An 18,986-nucleotide genomic window follows, 5' to 3' on the forward strand; every position below is an offset into this window, starting at 1 on the left:
CAAACTGGACAATCTCAGTTTATTCTGGAGACTTCTGGGTGAAGAAGTCACGAAGAAGCTCAGTCGTTCAGATGTCGTCCATGTTGAAGGTTTTCTGTCATGATTTACTGGAATCATTACTAACAGTTAATAAACCGTCATGCACCGAAGTCCCAGCTCCACACAAGCATCAGGTGTTTGCCCCTTTCTGGATTATCTGGGAGTTAGGCGGAGCCAGGCACTGACAAGATGGCAACGTCGGAGCAGCCCACTCATAAACCGCTCATCGAAATACCCCCACACACGCACACACGCAACACTGAATCGAACTGACCAGCTAACAAGTCAAAATGCTGAGTCACCAACAAGAACGACTTAAAAAAGAAAAGCCTCAGGAGAAAGAGAAAATGAAAGGAGCAGAGAAGCAAAGGAGAAATTTATGACCAAAGAAATGTGAAGAGGCTCCGGATATTAGAGCTGAATTTGAACGTGGAAAAGGTGAAGAGCCAGGCAGCCTCCCAAATAAAACGGTGGTGGTGGAGGAGATGAAGACATCTCAGCCTCAATAAATATGTGAACTAATGCCAAATTAACAAAGACTAAAACTAAAGAAATTTCCTTTATTTAGTTTAGTTTAGTTTGTTTTGTAAGTTCGGTTTTAGTATTTTTCTAAAGTTTCTACTTTTATCTCAATAAGCTAAAATGTTTTTCAACCTTGAACCGGACAAAGAAGATGAGACGTTTGTCAACAGGACTTTGAAATCATCAGTGTCCGCTAGTTTCCCGCCTGCGGTGTGCGAGCTCCTGCGAGGGCGGTAGGTGGGGCTCGGCACAACACGGAACAGGAACAAGGGGAACGAGGCAGTGAAGAAGCTGGTGAGTTGTTTCCATGTTACTTCCAACACGTTACATGTTAAAGTGACCGGGCTGTGAGCGCGTGGACAGGCGGACAGACCGAGCACAGTGAAGACAGGCGGCTCAGAGACCCGGGAAACATCTGGTTTCTGTTAGTGACAGTCGGACTCACCAAGCCTACATACACATCCAATACCTGTACTACGAAACCTATATATTACATATATTCGTTATCTGGCTTCGCTACACCTAACATACCGTCCCGGATAACATGTACTACGACGCTGTTTATTAACAGGTAAAGTTAACCTGAGTTTACGTATCCGGGTCCGGACATGATCATGTGAAAAAGGCGGTGGAGTTTATTATTGCAACATCATCAGAACCATGAGAAAAGTTCTTAATATGAGAGGAAACGCTGATACCTGCAGGAAAATCCGGCTATAGAGGCTTCAACAAGTCCAAAATTCAACAAGGTGAAATGTAAACTAACTGGAAGAGATTGATTTAAGTCAGACTAATGATATATTGTAAATAAGCAATTATTGTTGAGTTTCTTACTAAAAGCTTACTAAAGTAATGTCAGAGCAGAGAGAAGTAGTTCATGTCTGATGAGTCTGTCTGACTGAAACGTTCATTTATAATCATAAAATATTGAACAGTGTCCGGATCATTGTTGTTGATCATTGTAATCAAAGACATCAGAGGTTTAGTTTTTATTTCCCTTTCTGGTCACAGATTCGTGTTATTCTGAGCTGCAGTGATGAAGAAGAGAGTTAAAGCATCATCACTGTCAGGAATCCTGTCAGATTAAAAAAATCTGTGTTCAGTTCAAATGAAGCTGTAATAGTTATTATGTAGTTATTTAATGTGATAAACTCTCCTCTGTTAGAGGCTGTGTTTTAAAACCAGTTGCTCAAACAGCAAATGAACGTTTGTTTTTTTTTCTAAACCAGTTTTCACTGTTTATATTCACACAGCTTTTGCTGATATGAACAATAGACAAATTATTCATACAATGCAAACAGACCTGACTGAAGGGGGTGAGGCTGTGTTTGTGGTTCTGCTTTGTGTTTGTGGGGGCTTTCCATGTCGTTTTGACGTAGCAGACTTCTGATAGCTCTCGTTTCGCCAATGCATAATGAAAGGTATCAGAGAAGCTAGGTGTGGTTAATTGTTGGTATTTTGCAAGCTAAGGTAGGTCAGTCAGAGCTGGTCATTAGGACCAATATTCATGTAACATTAGCAACACATCGTTAGCTGTTTGATAATGTAGTCAATCCACAGGCTCATGTTATCCATTACTGCTACATTTCCCACCTTGTAGAGAGCGATGCATAAGATCAATTACCATTCTCATAAATCAACTTGAAGGCGACCGTGTACAATTTGCTCTTCTTCACACATGTATGTTTGAATTACTCCTGTATCACCATTTTCCATTGTGTAGTGTACAGCAGCTAACAAAACAGAAAACAAGCACAGGTGTGTGTGCAGAGTCGCAGCTGCAGGCAAGCGACTGAGGGATGGGTGGAGATAGAGGCGGGGCTAATTTGCATATCCATAATTCAGCAAATATTAAATGAGGCAGAGGTGTCGCGTTACACTGCCAAGCCCTTTGAAGGCCATGAAGGGATTTTATCATGGAAAACTTCTATATATGTCATTTTTGAGGAACAGAGATGACTTTTGATTAATTAATGCCAGGAAACAGTGTGACTATTAACAATGTCAATTTAAGAACCAGGGCTTTGGCCTTCAGTCTTAACACATTCTACTCATTTCTCAAATGTGCCCCACTTTGAATCTGTGCTCCTTCTGCCCCCTCTTATTCAGAAGTTTACAAACCTGCCACTAATAATGGTTATTCTGTGTGTGTCTGTCTCCAGTGTTACAGGTTTACCTCTCGGACTGACTGAAGATGAGTAATTTGGAGAAAGAGAAGAGATCAGAGTCTCCAGTATCCGGTCGTATGTCTATGAAGAGTGACTGGTCCAAAGAGTTCAATCCTCCAGCCTTCAGTAATGAACCAGGACCCTCAGGGAAAAAGTAAGACACTGTTTCTACTGTGTGCAGGACACAATCCCTAATCTCTTTTCAAATCTAAATCGTTTTGGCTTTTAGTTGAAAGTCAAAGGCTGAACTGAGACTTTTCTGTGAGAAAAAATTCAGTGTTAGTTTTTATGTTGACAGCCTGCAGCTCCAACCTGAGAATGAGCTGAGTAGTAGAAGATATAAAACGTACATAAATCTCTGAAGCTAGCTCTGAAGAAAAGGTGTCTCCAGAGCGCTGCACGTAGAGGTGAAAACGTTTCTCCACGGGAGAAAGTATTCAACAGACTTTCTCAGGATCACGGCGGCGTTGTTTCGGTGTTCGTCCTCAGCAAACTGAAACAACTTGTAAACGTACATGTATAGATGAGCCAGCTCACCTGGACTGCACCATCTCCTTTCAGTTCAGATGCGATTCTGTATCTTTCCGCTGTTTCCAGGTGGGGCAGTCGACGGGTTTTTTTTAAAGTTTTACTGAAGTATGAAAGTTCGTCTGGGGGTTAAACTTGACTGTGCTGTTGCTTGTAGACCATTGTATTCCTCTTTTGTGTCAACCGTGGCAGCACGTTAAATATAACACCACGTGACATCACGCTTGTTGACTGCTTTAATTAGAGCAGCACAATTTACAACGGCCCGTGTGTGTGTCTGCAAACTTTAAGTAAAGGTGTACTGTTTAAAGCTTTACCTGAGTCTACGAGTTGTGTTTACAAGTCCTTCGTCCTTACTGAGCCATGACAGCTGACGGTAGTAATTCTCAGCAGTTTGACAGATGATTCAGTCTCTGAAGTAAAGACATTGGGAGACACTGGACTCATTTCCAAACATCAGGTATGTATTTCCTCTGTGGCAGTAAAGCAGGGCAGCCAAGATTTGTTGTTAAAATCTAGAGAACATGATCCCACTGTTTAATCCAGTTCTTAAACTTTGCTCTTGTCTTTTTGGTTTTGCAAAGGTAATAAAACACACACGGCCATACACCTATTTAAACACGAGTATCTCTCTTTCTACAGCCCCGTGAACTCACCCTCACCAACTGGAGAAATTCAAAGCTTCACTGGCCTGACATGTCTAGTTACACTTGCTAAGCTATGATCAGTTGCGAGGGGTTCAGCAAACGGTCAATGAGTGACTTGTAATTGAATTATCTAGACCAGGGGTGTCCAAAGTTTTTTTAGTGAGGGCCAAATACAGAAAAATAAACAAAGGGCCGGGCCACACACTAGAGGTGACATATTGGCCCATGAATACTGTGTGTATTTCTAATTCACCTATAATGTGAAGAACATTGCACTCAGTGGGAGCAGTGATGCTGTCCTTTGGATTGAAGGATGGCTGACATGTCAGGAGAAAGTTTGGTGGTTGAGACACGAAGGACTTCACAGAGATGGCTATCAGTCATTCTGGTTCTCAGTCTGCTTTTGTTCTGATTTAACAGAGAAAATGTTTGTTCACATATGTATGTTGAGCCGAACAGGCTCATCATTCTTTTTGCGTGGCGTCTCATCAGAGGAAACTTGGCATTATCCAAACTCTGATAGAAGTCAGGGAGGGAGGGAAGCTGATGTTGACTCTTCAGAGAATCATCACATTGCATTTAAATCAGTTCTAACTGCAGACTCTCTTCCACTTCTTCTGCATCCACCAGGAAGGCGGTCAAGAACAGCTTGATTTGTTTTTCAATGACAGAAAAATCTTGGAAATGCTGGTTGAATTCTGTCACGAGAGATGCAATCACAGACACATATTTCTCCTTTTTAGCAGAAAGGTCGGTCTTTGGAAAAGCAGACTTGATTTCAGACAGTGCAGGGAAGTGTGCAGCATTAAAGCTTCGTAGTTGTGTCTCAAACAGGCGGAGCTTTACACAGAAGGCTTTCATGTGCGCATACAGGTGTGGCACCAGCTGTTCTTTGCCTTGTAGGTTCTTGTTCAGTGTATTCAGATGATGAGTAAGATCAACTAAAAATGCCAGGGTCTAGCCAGCCACAGGAGGATCACTCATTTCATGAAGAGGTCGGCCCTTCTCTTCAAAAAACTGGTAGATTTTCTGACCTCAGTTGAATAAAACCGCTGCAGTACAGAGCGCGACGCTAGTATTGCAAACGCTTACTCCGAGGTGGAGAAGTAATCCGTTATCAGACTCACACAGAGAGGAAAGCTTGAAATGCTCTGTGGTACAGTCCTCTAGGCTCGAATTATGTTGACAGTTTTTACAACAGTGTTCATCACATCGCCCAGCTGGACATCTTGGCACATCAGTGCTTCTTGGTGGATTATACAGTGCATCCTAACAGCCCCTTCTGCTCTCTTTTACCTTGGCGCACACCATCGATGCCATTCCTTCGCGCTCGCCCGTCATGCCGGAGCTCCATCTTGTTACTCCACAGAGCTTGTCCCATTTAAGCTCCATCTTTTCAACTGCCTCTGACACAGCTTCAAAAATATCTCTACCCGTTGTTGTACCTTTTAGGCTCATCATATCAAGCAGCTCCTCCGTACAGCAAAAATTATCATCTAGTCCCCGCAAAAAAATGAACAGCTGCGCGTGTCTGTGGCATCTGTGCTCTCATCGCATGCTATCGAGTAAAAATCAAAAGCACAAGCTTTGTCTCTCAGCTGAAGTTTCAAGTTAGCTGACAAGTCCTCGATTCTCCGCACCACTGTATTTCTGGATAAGCTCATCGTTGTTGAAATCCTGCACTTTTTCCGGGCACATTATTTCGTGACTTTCATGAGGCACTGCTTTATGAAATCACCGTCTGAGAGCGTTTGCCGTGCTGGGCAATAAGTTCAGCGACTTCATAGCTTGCTGTTGTGGGCGTTTTCCTGTATTTTGTTAGCACGAAAAAAAAACTGTTGTTGAGCTTGCAGGCTAGCTGCCATTTGCTTGACTTTCTGTATTCGTTCGGGCACCCGGTGTACAATGTGTAGCTCTGATGTTTGGTCTCATAGTGCCGACGGACATTATACTCTTTCATCACAGCAACATCTTCATTGCAAATCAAACAGACAACTTTCCGTTGATTTCTTGAAGAAATATTCATTTTCCCACCGTGTTTGAAATCTTCTACACTCACTTGCTATTTTGCGTTTCTTCGGTGCCGCCATTTCTGGTGACTCGCGGTAAAAGTTTTTCTTTGCTTAATTTTGTTTAGTGGAGAAGCACCGTTTCCGTGGCTGGCTCCATCTAGTGTTGAAACTGAGAAGTGCAACAGAGTTGAGCTCAAGCTTCTTGTGCGGGTCATATTCAATTATATTTTCAGAATTTGCTGCGGGCCAATAAAAACTGGACCGCGGGCCACAGTTGGCCCGCGGGCCGTAGTTTGGACACCCCTGATCTAGACAGTGTTGTTAAAATCTTTTTGTTATAATAATGAGGGCAATTAACCGAAAAGTATCAAAACCGACCATTAGAACCTCTCACCGACTTAATCTTGCTCATGTCGGTTCATACTTTCCTCAATGCCTGCGCTGATGAACTGTCCCCTTAAGAAAAATACAACCTTGTTTTCATTTACGCGCCTCCCCCCCGTCCATGTTACGTTAGTCCGCCATCACTCAAAGCGAAGCTGGCGATATGGATGACACGAGTTCAAACGTTACTTTAGTTGTCCACACTACTCCGGAGTTTTCAAGTCCCTAAAATGAAGACTTTTAGAAACGCTGCTGGACCCATTTTAGTTTGAAAACTCCGGGTTTGTGTTTTAGTCTGGACTGACAGAAACAGAGACTTTTGGAAACGATGATACAGACACACACCTCACCCCCTGATCCTGATCAGTCACGACCACCAGACATTGGTCACTGCAACATGGATAACGAGATAAAATAACACAACCAACTTGTAGAACACAAACACAATCACATTGCCGAATATTAAGAGCATGGCTCATAAAAAGAGAGAGACCAATAAGTGCCAAAGTAATCCTTCAGTAATAGTAATCAAGATTAAATAATCATGGTATTGATTTGAAGTCATATCACCCAGCCCTAAGAATAATAACTGAAAGCTTTTTTATTTAAAAAGAAATGTATTCATGTTCACAGAGAGAAGAGGAGAGGTGTCTCTGTGGAGGAGCAGCTGTCCAGCTGTGCTCTGTGTCAGGACGTCCTGAAGGATCCAGTCTCTACCAGCTGTGGACACTGGTTCTGCAGACAGTGCTTCACCTCATACTGGGACCAGTCTGGTTCTTCAGGAGACTCCTCCTGTCCCCAGTGTGGACAAAGACCCAGAACAAGACCTGGACTGCAGACAGCCAGTCAGACCAGCACTGAACAAAGTGAGACTGAACATCTGTATGATGATGTCATCATTTCTGAAACCAGGACCTGTTGTTTTATACAGAGTCATTTGTTACATCACACAGCATCGACCTTTAAGATGATTATAAATACCACAACATTAAAACCTTTTCTCTGTTTGTCTTTAGTTTTTCTGCAGCTGATGAAAATAATCATCAGATTCTCAGATTGTCTTTCTTCAGTCTGACGTTGTCTCTTCTCTTTCAGCAGATAGTGGTCTGCAGGAGGTTTTACATCAACATAAGATCAGTCTGAGGAGCAGATGTGAACATGTGACTGAAGGAACTGATGGAACAGGAAGTGGAACCCTCCTCAACAGGATCTACACTGAGCTCCACATCACAGAGGGACAGAGTGAAGAGGTTAATACCCAACATGAGGTGAGGCAGCTGGAGACAACTTCCAAGATGGAGACCCTCCATGACGCTCCAATCAGGTGCCACGACATCTTTAAAGTCTTACCTGACCAGCAGAGACCCATCAGAGTGGTTCTGACCAACGGCGTCGCTGGCGTTGGAAAAACCTTCTCAGTGCAGAAGTTCTCTCTGGACTGGGCAGAGGGCTTGGAGAACCAAGATGTCAGTCTGCTGGTTCTGCTTTCGTTCAGGGAGCTGAACCTGATCAGAGATCAGCAGTACAGTCTTCTCAGGCTGCTCCATGTTTTCCATCCAACATTACAGAAGGTCACAGCAGAGCAGCTCGCTGTCTGTAAAGTTCTGTTCATCTTTGACGGCCTGGATGAAAGCAGACTGTCACTGGATTTCAACAACAGGGAGGTTGTGTCTGATGTCACACAGGAGTCATCAGTCAACGAGCTGCTGACAAACCTCATCAGGGGGAATCTGCTTCCCTCGGCTCTCGTCTGGATAACTTCCAGACCTGCGGCGGCCAATCAGATCCCTCCTACATGTGTGGACAGGGTAACAGAAGTACGAGGCTTCACTGACGCCCAGAAGGAGGAGTACTTCAGGAGGAGATCCAGTGATGAAGAGCTGTCCAGCAGAATCATCTCACACATCAAGACGTCCAGGAGCCTCCACATCATGTGTCAAGTCCCAGTCTTCTGCTGGATCACTGCTACAGTTCTGGAGCACATGTTGACCACAGACCAGAGAGGAGAGCTGCCCCAGACCCTGACTGACCTGTTCTCACACTTCCTGCTGGTTCAGACACAGAGGAAGAAGAACAAGTACCATGAGGGACGTGAGACGAGTCCACAGGAGCTGACGGAGGCTGACGGGGAAGTTCTTCTGAAGCTGGGGAGGCTGGCGTTTGAACATCTGGAGAAAGGAAACATCATGTTCTACCAAGAAGACCTGGAGCAGTGTGGTCTCGATGTCACAGAGGCCTCGGTGTACTCAGGACTTTGTACTGAGATCTTCAGAAGAGAGAGTGTGATCTTCCAGAAAACAGTCTACTGCTTTGTTCATCTGAGCGTTCAGGAGTTTCTGGCTGCAGTCTTCATGTTCCACTGTTACACCAACAGGAAGACAGAGGTCCTGGAGAACTTCCTGGGGAAACAACATGTTGATTTAACCCTGGATGTCTTCCTGAGGGCAGCCATGGAGAAATCCCTCAAAAGTAAAAATGGTCACCTGGACCTGTTTGTCCGCTTCCTTCATGGCCTCTCTCTGGAGTCCAACCAGAGACTCTTAGGAGGTCTGCTGGGTCAGACAGAGAACAGTCCAGAAACCATCCAGAGAGCCATCAACAACCTGAAGAAGATGAACAGAGATGATATCTCTCCTGACAGAAGCATCAACATCTTCCACTGTCTGATGGAGATGAAGGATCACTCAGTTCATCAGGAGATCCAAGAGTTCCTGAAGTCAGAGAACAGATCAGAGAAGAGACTCTCTGAGATCCACTGCTCAGCTCTGGCCTACATGCTGCAGATGTCAGAGGAGGTTCTGGAGGAGTTGGACTTGGAGAAGTACAAGACATCATTGAAGGGACAACGAAGACTGATCCCAGCTGTGAGGAACTGCAGAAAGGCTCGGTGAGTCCAGATTAGGGAAATTTGATTAAAGGTTGGCAGAGATATGACTTGATTTGTTGTTTGGCACCCCTGACACACGATCAAAAAGGGAGAGGGAAATGCAAATTTCCGTATTGCAGTGCAAAGTGCCAAAGGACACCAGGTTTCTGGAGCTACCTCCTGATGCTTCGCTGCAATTTTCGAATTGCCTGTGACAGATGAAGGCTTTGCAAAATCAAAAATCCATGTGATAACTTTTGTGAGGTTTGGTCTGAAGATCATCTGTGCCTATTTAGTGAAGTAGCAAAAAAATCCAATATGGTGGAAATTGACATCGTACGATGCATTGAACTTGGCTTGATCCAAGGAATTCAATTAAAATTGCTGAAAATCGGGCGTATGGTTCAAAAGTCAACTTTGACCTGTTGGTGCCGCTAGAGCACTTGAGGCACGGACATAAAACTTGAAAACCGTGAAAAGCATTATGGGAGTGTCTTGACTCTGTGTACCAAATGTCACAACTTTTTACCATGTGGTTCTAGGGGCTACCACAGATTCAGATGGTAGAAGAAGTTTACAGATGATGGAGAATAGGTAGAAACACAATGCATGCCTACGCTTATGTGTCTTCCTAACTGCTAATGACAGGTTAGCAAGGAATAGCAAGGTTAATAACTGACATAGAAGGCTGGAACATCCTCTGGTGTGACAGTACAGGTGTCACAAAGTCTCTTTCAGAAGCATTTAGATAATGAAATATTTGTTTATTACCTTTTTATTTTTATTTTTTACCATTTTCAGTGTTTTAAATGCGAATGTGAATCACATGATGAGGAATAAATGTGACATCATTTTCCCTCCTTCATCTGCAAAACAAAGATTCACATTAAAACTCTGCAGGTCTGAGAGAGTGATGAGGATTATTGTTTCATGTCAAACACAGTGAGAGAAGATGAGCTGAACCCCAGATGTGAAGAGCAGATGTTCATCACATCATCATGTTGTGTCATCATATGCATCCACTGTATTTTTATTACAAATTCAATCTGATTTTATCCTAATACATTTTATATTTTCTCTCATCACAGACTTTCTTATTGTGGACTCTCAGAGACTCACTGTGAAGTTGTGGCCTCAGCTCTGAAGTCCAACCCCTCCCATCTGAGAGAACTGGACCTGACTGGAAACAACCTGAAGGATTCAGGAGTGAAGGAGCTGTCTGCTGGACTGGAGAGTCCAAACTGTAGACTGGAGACTCTGAGGTCAGTTTGTCTGTCTCTCTACTCATTTTTACCAAAGATCGTTTATTAGGAATTATCTGATTGATTATTAATGATTTTATCTACATCTTTTATTCTTTATTCAGATTGAAGCGCTGCAGGTTGTCAGAGATCAGCTGTTCTTCTCTGGCCTCAGCTCTGAAGTCCAACCCCTCCCATCTGAGAGAACTGGACCTGAGCGACAACAACCTGCAGGATTCAGCAGTGAAGGGCCTGTGTGGTTTTCTGGAGAGTCCAGACTGTAGACTGGAGACTTTGAGGTCAGTTCATCTTTTTCCCACAACTGAACCTAATTTATATTGACAAATAACTTGAATCATTCACTTTGATGTAATGAATGACATTTTAAATAGTTGTTGTCTCGTGTTTCCAGTTGTTCTTCTCTCAGACTGAGAATGATTCTTCAGTTGTCATGAATAATGTCTGTTCCCCTCAGTTAAATCGTCAGAACTCACACTCGTGTTTCTCTCAGTCAGACGACTTCTAAATTTCTTTTCTAAATGAACTGTAGAAAATGTCCACTGTTAGTTGTTAGGGTCAGTTTCTATTTCATTCGTCCTGACCACCAGAGACGGTGTGTAATAGCTGGATATGCAACACGATAGCTCAAGAAGTCAAGACATAATACCAACAAAGTCACGTGTGACCTCGGTGACACAAGCACCCTGATAAAGAGGCGTGTCACCCAGCAGTCGGCTCCTTTTCATCTTCACGCAGGTGGTGTAAGCTGTTAGCATGAACTAGCATCAATGCTTACCGCCTATGCCAGTAGCCTCGCAACCTATTGGTTGGAGCAACGTTTCCTCTAGAGGCTTCATAGCCGATGCTCATTTCCCAAGTTTTGTCGGAACTAGGACCGCAAAATGTTTGACTTTTCCGGGGAAGTAAACATCTTTATTTCCCCGGTGGATGTTCCTTGTTACTGCCTACTGTCTCCCCTCATTGCGGGCAGGTTACTAGTGTGCGCTGTATTGGCTGTGGGCTTTTTACCTTGACCTGTCTATTGTGGCATTAGGGAGTCTCTTTTCTGATGGGGAAGAACTAGAGCAGGAGGAACCAGAACGGGAGTCCCCTATCTCCTCTGTAATTCACACAGGTTAGGAGCACACTCCCTGAAGGATGCTGAGGCTGGTCTTTCCACAGTTAAGCAAGCCATTCAGTCGGCCGTATCATGGTTGTCTGGATGCTGCCCATGCACCTTTGGCTGCATGTTTGGCCCTTTAAAGGACCAGGCGCACTATTGAGTTTGTGTGATCCAGACTGTACTTACTGCTCGGGCACTAGTGCTCTGTTGGTGCACGGATCAAGATGTGGACCCAGAGTGTTGCTCTGTGTTTGTTTTGCTCAAATGTTGATGAATATGGGTCTGTTGGTTTCTGCCTCAATGTGTACGTTGCTGCCATCTCGCCTCAGCATGTTGTGGTGGACAATTGGACTGTGGGGTCACATCCTCTGGTGAGTCATTTTCTGAAGGGTGCTCTCCGGTTGTGGCCCCCACATGCTGTACGGGTGCCTTCATGGGATTTGCCTATTGTCCTAGAATCTCTATGTTCCCCACTGTTTGAGCCCCGGGAACCGGCTGTCTGGTAAGACTGCCTTTCTCCTCGCTGTTGCAAAGCAAAGCTTGTTGGTGAGCTTCATGGCTTGTTCATTGCCAAGGATTGTTGAAGTTGGAACTCTGATGGGTCTGGGGGTTTTCCATGTGGCCCACCCCCACATTACTTTTGAAGAGGCTTTCAGCTTTTCATATCAATCGGTTTGGCTGTCTTTGCCCCACAGATGTCAGACTGCTTTGTCCCGTTCAGGCTGTCAGATGTTACATAGATGTGTCAGCTGGGCTCTGTAAGTCAGATGCACTGTTTGTCTGTTATGGTGGGCACAGGAAGGGTTCTGCCAAACAGAGGCTCTCAATCTGGGTTGTTGATACCATCTCACGGGCGTACAGGCTCAGGGGCCTCCAGGTTGCCCGACTAGGAGTGTCTCCACCTCCTGGGCTCCCTTGAGTAACATCTGTGCTGCTGCTGCTGCTGCTGCTTGGGCTTCCTCCTGTACCTTTGCCCACTTCTGCAGGGTTAATGTGCTCCTTACGTGCTTCTTGAGTCTGCAACCATGGCACGGTGAGTGTGGATACTTCCTGACTTCGTTGGTATGGGTATTACATACCGTCTCTTACAGTCAGGAAGATTGAAATAGAATGAGAATTTCGTGTATATCTACGTTAACTGTAAATTTTATAATATTGTATGACAAAGTCACTCTACTCATTTTTTTATTTACATGTTTTATTCTTTATTCAGACTGAGGTTCTGCATGTTATCAGAGATCAGCTGTTCTTCTCTGGCCTCAGCTCTGAAGTCCAACCCCTCCCATCTGAGACACCTGGACCTGAGTGGAAACTGGGACCTGCAGGATTCAGGAGTGAAGGGTCTGTGTGGTTTTCTGGAGAGTCCAGACTGTAGACTGGAGACTCTGAGGTCAGTTCACTGACTGTTACTGTTGTAGATCTTATATCTTTAATCAACAACTGAAGCTGATTTATCTTCACATAGAAGAAGGACATATCTGATCTATTATCAATCATTTTATCTACTTCTTTTTATTCTTTATTCAGATTGATGAACTGCAGTTTGTCAGAGATCAGCTGTTCTTCTCTGGTCTCAGCTCTGAAGTCCAACCCCTCCCTTCTGAGACTCCTGGACCTGAGCTACAACAACCTGCAGGATTCAGGAGTGAAGGAGCTGTGTGGTTTTCTGGAGAGTCCAGACTGTAGACTGGAGACTCTGAGGTCAGTTCACTGACTGTTACTGTTGTAGATCTTATATCTTTAATCCACAACTGAAGCTGATTTATCTTCACACAGAACTTGAATCATTCACTTTGATTTAATGAATATGTTTTTTTAATTTGTTTTTTGGACATTTCTGCCTTTATTATGATAGTGACAGTGAGAGAGACATGGGTAAGTTAGGGGAGAGAGGGGGATTACATGTACCCAAGGGTCATACCTGGGTTGCTGCCATAAGGACTCATTGATTGGGACATATCTGATTGATTATAATTGATTTCAATCTCTATGTTTTAATCTTTGTCCAGGTTGAAGTTCTGCATGTTGTCAGAGATCAGCTGTTCTTCTCTGGCCTCAGCTCTGAAGTCCAACCCCTCCCATCTGAGAGAACTGGACCTGAGTCACAACAAGCTGCAGGATTCAGGAGTGAAGGAGCTGTTTGATCTTGTGGAGAGTCCAGACTGTAGACTGGAGACTCTGAGGTCAGTGTGGGGGGTGGGGTGGGGGGGTGGAGTCAGTCCATGCTGCTCTCTGCAGTGTTGTAGTAAACTCAGTATCAGAGCAAAGATCCAATGTTTCCTGTAAACCTCCATCCTTCTCAGTGAAGCTGTGAGAGGAGAACGGTGACAGGCTTCAGGATTGGACAGAAAGACAGAGAGAGAACAGTCAGCCAATCACATATCAATCTGTCTCATGAAGTCAGATGAATATTCACTCACATCCAATGACGAATGAAGTCACCTGATGACGAGCCAGATATCAACAATACCATCTGACTGTATTTACATATAAGGCAATGTATACAAAATAAAAAGCAAATTACAAGAGGTTGGAAAAAGAGTCCTCTAGTAGAAGTGGTGTCTTTTAGTTTTCTAGAGATCTGATTGGTTGAGAGGCAGCGTGTTTATACATTTTTGATCTGATGCTTTAAGTCTAACCTGTTTCAGGGCTGGTTACCATGGAACCGTGATTATCACCGCTAGGATTAGTAAAGCTAACTCAAACAAAACTTTGTAACTGATGTTGTTGTGTTTGTTCCTGCAGAGTCAACGGCAGAGAGATTAAAGCTTCCACAGACAAAGCCTGTGAGTACTGCAAGTGTCTGCTCTTCATCTGTCTGTTGTCCATGTGTAGTGTGATTATAGATCAGCTTTAGGTTCTATATTAATACTGTGAAAGTATCAAAGCCTCAGTCCACAGAGACATGCACACAGCCTGTATTCAGAAACTGAGCCTTAAAACCAGCCGTCAGGACTTCTGGAACTTTGTGATGTCACAACAAAGCAGTCACCAAGCCCCGCCCACCTGGACCCACCATCCAAACCTTGCAGGATTTGGTTTTTCTGAGTGTTTTTACCTGAAATCTGCTATATTTTTATTGGATCACTCAGAAAACAGTCAGCCAATCAGAAGAGAGGCTCAGAGCCTCCTCTCTTCTGATTGGCTCACAGACCTGTTGTTACTAGAGCTGCAGAGAGAAGCCTGAGAGAGGAGATGTAAAACTACACTGCGATGGTTTTTATATCTTCTTATGGATCAACACTTCGTCTTCGTCTTCATCTTCGTCTTCGTCGTCTCCCGCTTATCCGGATCCGGGTCGCGGGGCAGCAGCCTCAGCAAAGAGGTCCAGACGGCCCTCTCCTCAGCAACTTTCACCAGCTCCTCCGGGAGAATCCCGAGGCGTTCCAAGGCCAGCCGAGAGATATAATCCCTCCAGCGTGTCGCTTGGTCGGCCCGAGGCCTCCTCCCGGTGGGACATACCCGAAACACCTCCCTGGGGAGGCGTCCAGGAGGCATCCTCACCAGATGCCCGAACCACCTCAACTGGCTCCTCTCGACATGGAGGAGCAGCGGCTCTACTCCGAGTCCCTCCGGATGACCGAGCTCCTCACCCTATCTCTAAGGCTGAGCCCGGCCACCCTGCGGAGGAAAACTCATTTCGGTCGCTTGTATTCGCGATCTCGTTCTTTCGGTCATTACCCAAAGCTCATGACCATAGGTGAGGATGTGGAACGTTGATCGACCGGTAAATCGAGAGCTTTGTCTTCCGGCTTAGCTCTCTCTTCCCCACAACGGGACCGGTTTCAGCGCCCGCATCACTGCTGACGCCGCCCCAATCGCCTGTCGATCTCCCGCTCCATCCTACCCTCACTCGTGAACAAGATCCCGAGATACTTAAACTCCTCCACCCGAGGCAGAGCCTCCCCCCTGACCCGGAGCAGGCAATCCACCCGTTTCCGGCTGAGAACCATGGCCTCAGACTTGGAGGTGCGATCTTCATCCAGCCGCTTCCACACTCGGCCGCGAACCGCCCAAGTGAGAGCTGAAGGTCGGCGTTCGATGACGCTAAGAGGACCCCATCATCTGCAAAAAGCAGAGACGAGATCCTCCCGCCACCGAACCCAAACCCCTCCACCACCCGGCTGCGTCTAGAAATTCTGTCCATAAAAGTTATGAACAGAACGCGTGACAAAGGGCAGCCCTGGCGGAGTCCAACCCCACTGGGAACAGGTCCGACTTACTGCCGCCTACGCGAACCAGATCACATCCTTTGGTACAGGGATTTAATGGCCACTAACAAGGGGCCATCCACCCATACTCCCGGAGTGCCCCCACAAGGAGCCTCTGGGACACGGTCATGAGCTTTCTCCAGATCCACAAAACATGTGGACTGGATTGGCAAACTCCATGCTCCCTCCCACACCTAGCGAGGGTAAGAGCTGGTCACAGTTCCACGCCCAGGACGAAAACCACATTGCTCCTCCTCGATCTGAGGTTCAACTATCGACCGGACCCTCTTTTCCAGTACCCTGGCATAGACGCTTTACCAGGGAGGCTGAGGAGTGTAATTCCCTGGTAGTTGGAAACACACCCTCTGGGTCACCCTTTTTAAAAGATGGGGACCACCACCCGGTTTGAACGCTCCAAAGGCACTGCCGCCCGATGTCCACGCAATGTTGCAGAGGCGTGTCAACCAAGACAGCCCTACAACATCCAGAGCCTTGAGATACCCAGGGCGATTCTCATCAACCCCCAGGGCTCCGCCACCGCGCAGTTTGTTTCATACCTCGGCGACTTCTGCCCCGGAGATTAGACCATCCATCCCCAGGTCTCTTGGCTTCTGTTTCCTCCATGGAATACGTGTTGGTGGGATTGAGGAGCTCCTCAAAGTATTCTTCCACCGTCCGACTAAATCCTCAGTTGACGTCAGCAGCTCCCACCCCCACTGTAAACAGTGTGAGCGAGTTGCCGCCTTCCCCCCCTGAGGCGCCGGACGGTTTGCCAGAACCTTTTTGGAGCCGATTCGGTAGTCTTCCTCCATTGTCTCACCGAACTCCTCCCACGACCGAGTTTTTGCCTCAGCAACTGCTGCGGCTGCACTCACTTGGCGGCCGGTACCAGTCAGCTGTGATTCCTGAGACCCACAGGCCAACCACAGCCTGTAGGCCTCCTTCTTCAGCCTGACGGCTTCCACCACCCCTGGTGTCCACCAGCGGGTACGGGGGTTACCGCCACAACTGGCCCCAGCTACCTTGCGGCCGCAGCTCGCAACAGCCGCCTCAACAACAGCAGAGCGGACAAGGCCCATTCGGACTCAATGTTCCCTCACTGCCCTCGGAACGCGATCGAAACTCTGCCGGAGGTGTGCGTTGAAAATCATCTTGACGGGTTCTTTCCGCCAGGCTTTCCCAGCAGACCCTCACAACCCGTTTGGGCCTGCCAGGTCTGCGCGGCGTCTTCCCCGCCATCTGATCCAACTCATCAACCAGGTGGTGTCGGTTGACAACTCTGCTCCTCTCTTTACCGGAGTGTCCAAAACATGCGGCCACAGGTCTGATGATACGACTACAAAGTCGATCATAGACCTGCCGACCTGGGGTGTCCTGGTGCCAAGTGCACCTATGGACATCCTTATGTTTTGAACATGGTGTTAGTTATGGCCAAGCTGTGACTAGCATAGAAGTCCAATAACTGAACGCCGTCTGGGTTCAGATCGGGCAGGCCGTTCCTCCCCACCACACCCTTCCAGGTCACGCTGTCATTGCCCACGTGAGCGTTGAAGTCTCCCAATAGGACAATGGAGTCCCCTTTCGGGGCACTTTCCAGCACCCGTCCCAAGGACTCCAAAAAGGGCGGGTAGTCTGAACTGCTGTTTCGGTGCATAGGCACCGACAACAGTCAGAACCCGATCCCCGACCCGAAGGCGCAGGGACGCAACCCTTTCGTCCACTGGGTAAACTCCAACATACAGGCAGAGAGCCTGGGGGACACCAAAAAGCCCACCCCGGCCCTCTGCCTCTCACCCGGAGCACTCCAGCAAAGAGGAGAGACGCAGCCCTCTCAAGGACTTGGTTCCGGAGCCGACGCTATGTGTCGAGGTGAGGCTGACTATATCTAGCCGGTATCGCTCAACCTCTTCCACAAGCTCCCGCTCCTTCCCGCCAAGAGAAGTGACGTTCCATGTTCCAAAAACCAGTTTCCGTAACCGAGGATCGGACCACCAAGGCCCCCGCCTTGGTCTGCTGCCCAATCCACACTGCACCGGATCCCGCTGACTCTTCCTGCAGGTGGTGAGCCCACTGGAGACGAACCCATGTAGGCCGGTTCGGGCTGGGCCCGGCCGGCCCCATGGGCCAAGGCACGGGCCCAGCGCGAACCGGCTCAACACTAACAAATAGTAAAAATAATATAATAATGATTTTGATGGACAGAATTATGTGCATATAAATGTTTCAGCTGACAGCAGTATGTGCCACATGGTCAGCTGGACTTGGAGGAACATTAACAGACTTTGTTTGGAAGCAGAGTTTCATGATCAGAATCTTTAAAACGTGGTAGTAACTAATAAATCACCTTATAGTCCAACAACAAAACATCACTTGGGTTCAGATCAGGCAGGCAGTTCCTCCCAATCACTCCCATCCAGGTTTCTCCATCGTTACCCCTGGTGAGCGCTGAGGTCTCCCGCTTTCTGTAAAATTGTTTTTAAACTAAACAAAAAGAAATTTTAATTTCAAAGATAATTAATAATAATTAATTTCAAATTTTAATCAAATGATTTTCATGCTTTCTAAATATTGTCAGTGAGTGTGCAGCCTGCTGCTGAAAAAGGAGATCTGCTCTCAGAGGGCCCGTCATCGTTACATAAAGGTAAGAAACACTGTTGACAGATGATTCTGATCAAGACTTTTTAATAATGTCCTGTGTGTTAGAGGAAACATATGTGTTGTTTACAGAGATAACAGACCTGAAGCCAAAGTGTGCGCTGCAGGCCTGTGATCCACAAACATTAAATAAATGTGTGGTGTCGGTGCAACTGATGCCTGAACAAGACACAGATACCTAAAAGAAACTAACTGCTGCCGTGGAGGAGAAGCTCACACTCCAGTCTCTTCAGATTTGACTCTCTACCGTGCGCGCTGCTGTTTATCAGAGTGTTTACAAAAACAACATGTGGCTGCAGCTGATGAATTTCACTGATAAAGGCAAGCTACAACAGCAAGCACGTCCCTGTCGTTTGACTCAGTAACAGATATTTGGACTCGTCAGCTCATGCTGATGCACAGCCAATAGAAACCAGGAGCGTCTGAGAGGAACGTGATGACAGGAGGCTTTGAGCTGCTCACATCCTCCGACTTCATTGTCTGACTCAGATCTGTGACTTCTCCTCCCATCAGGTGACTCTGATGTCAAACTGGACACGAACACAAACAGAGACAAAGCTGGACGTGTCTGAGGACGACACGAAGCTGAT

General features: G+C 46.3%; 1 protein-coding gene and 1 long non-coding RNA gene across 2 annotated transcripts; both read left to right on the forward strand.

The window, feature by feature from the left end:
* Positions 1–2,740: 2,740 nt before the first annotated feature.
* LOC111236107 (protein NLRC3-like) lies at positions 2,741–10,384 on the forward strand (the record flags this gene model as incomplete). Its single annotated transcript, XM_022764719.1, has 4 exons — positions 2,741–2,883; positions 6,934–7,166; positions 7,396–9,187; positions 10,255–10,384. Coding segments are annotated over exons 1-4 (2,283 nt in total), but the record flags the coding sequence as incomplete, so codon positions are not given.
* A 31-nt stretch (positions 10,385–10,415) lies between these two features.
* Positions 10,416–18,384, forward strand: LOC111236076. Its single transcript, XR_002665714.1, has 3 exons — positions 10,416–10,428; positions 14,276–14,316; positions 18,317–18,384. It is a non-coding gene; the product is annotated as an uncharacterized LOC111236076 (long non-coding RNA).
* Positions 18,385–18,986: the final 602 nt, after the last annotated feature.

Source organism: Seriola dumerili, unplaced genomic scaffold (genome assembly GCF_002260705.1).
Source record: "Seriola dumerili isolate Sdu_G_001 unplaced genomic scaffold, Sdu_1.0 BDQW01000565.1, whole genome shotgun sequence".
Classification (NCBI taxonomy): domain Eukaryota; kingdom Metazoa; phylum Chordata; class Actinopteri; order Carangiformes; family Carangidae; genus Seriola; species Seriola dumerili.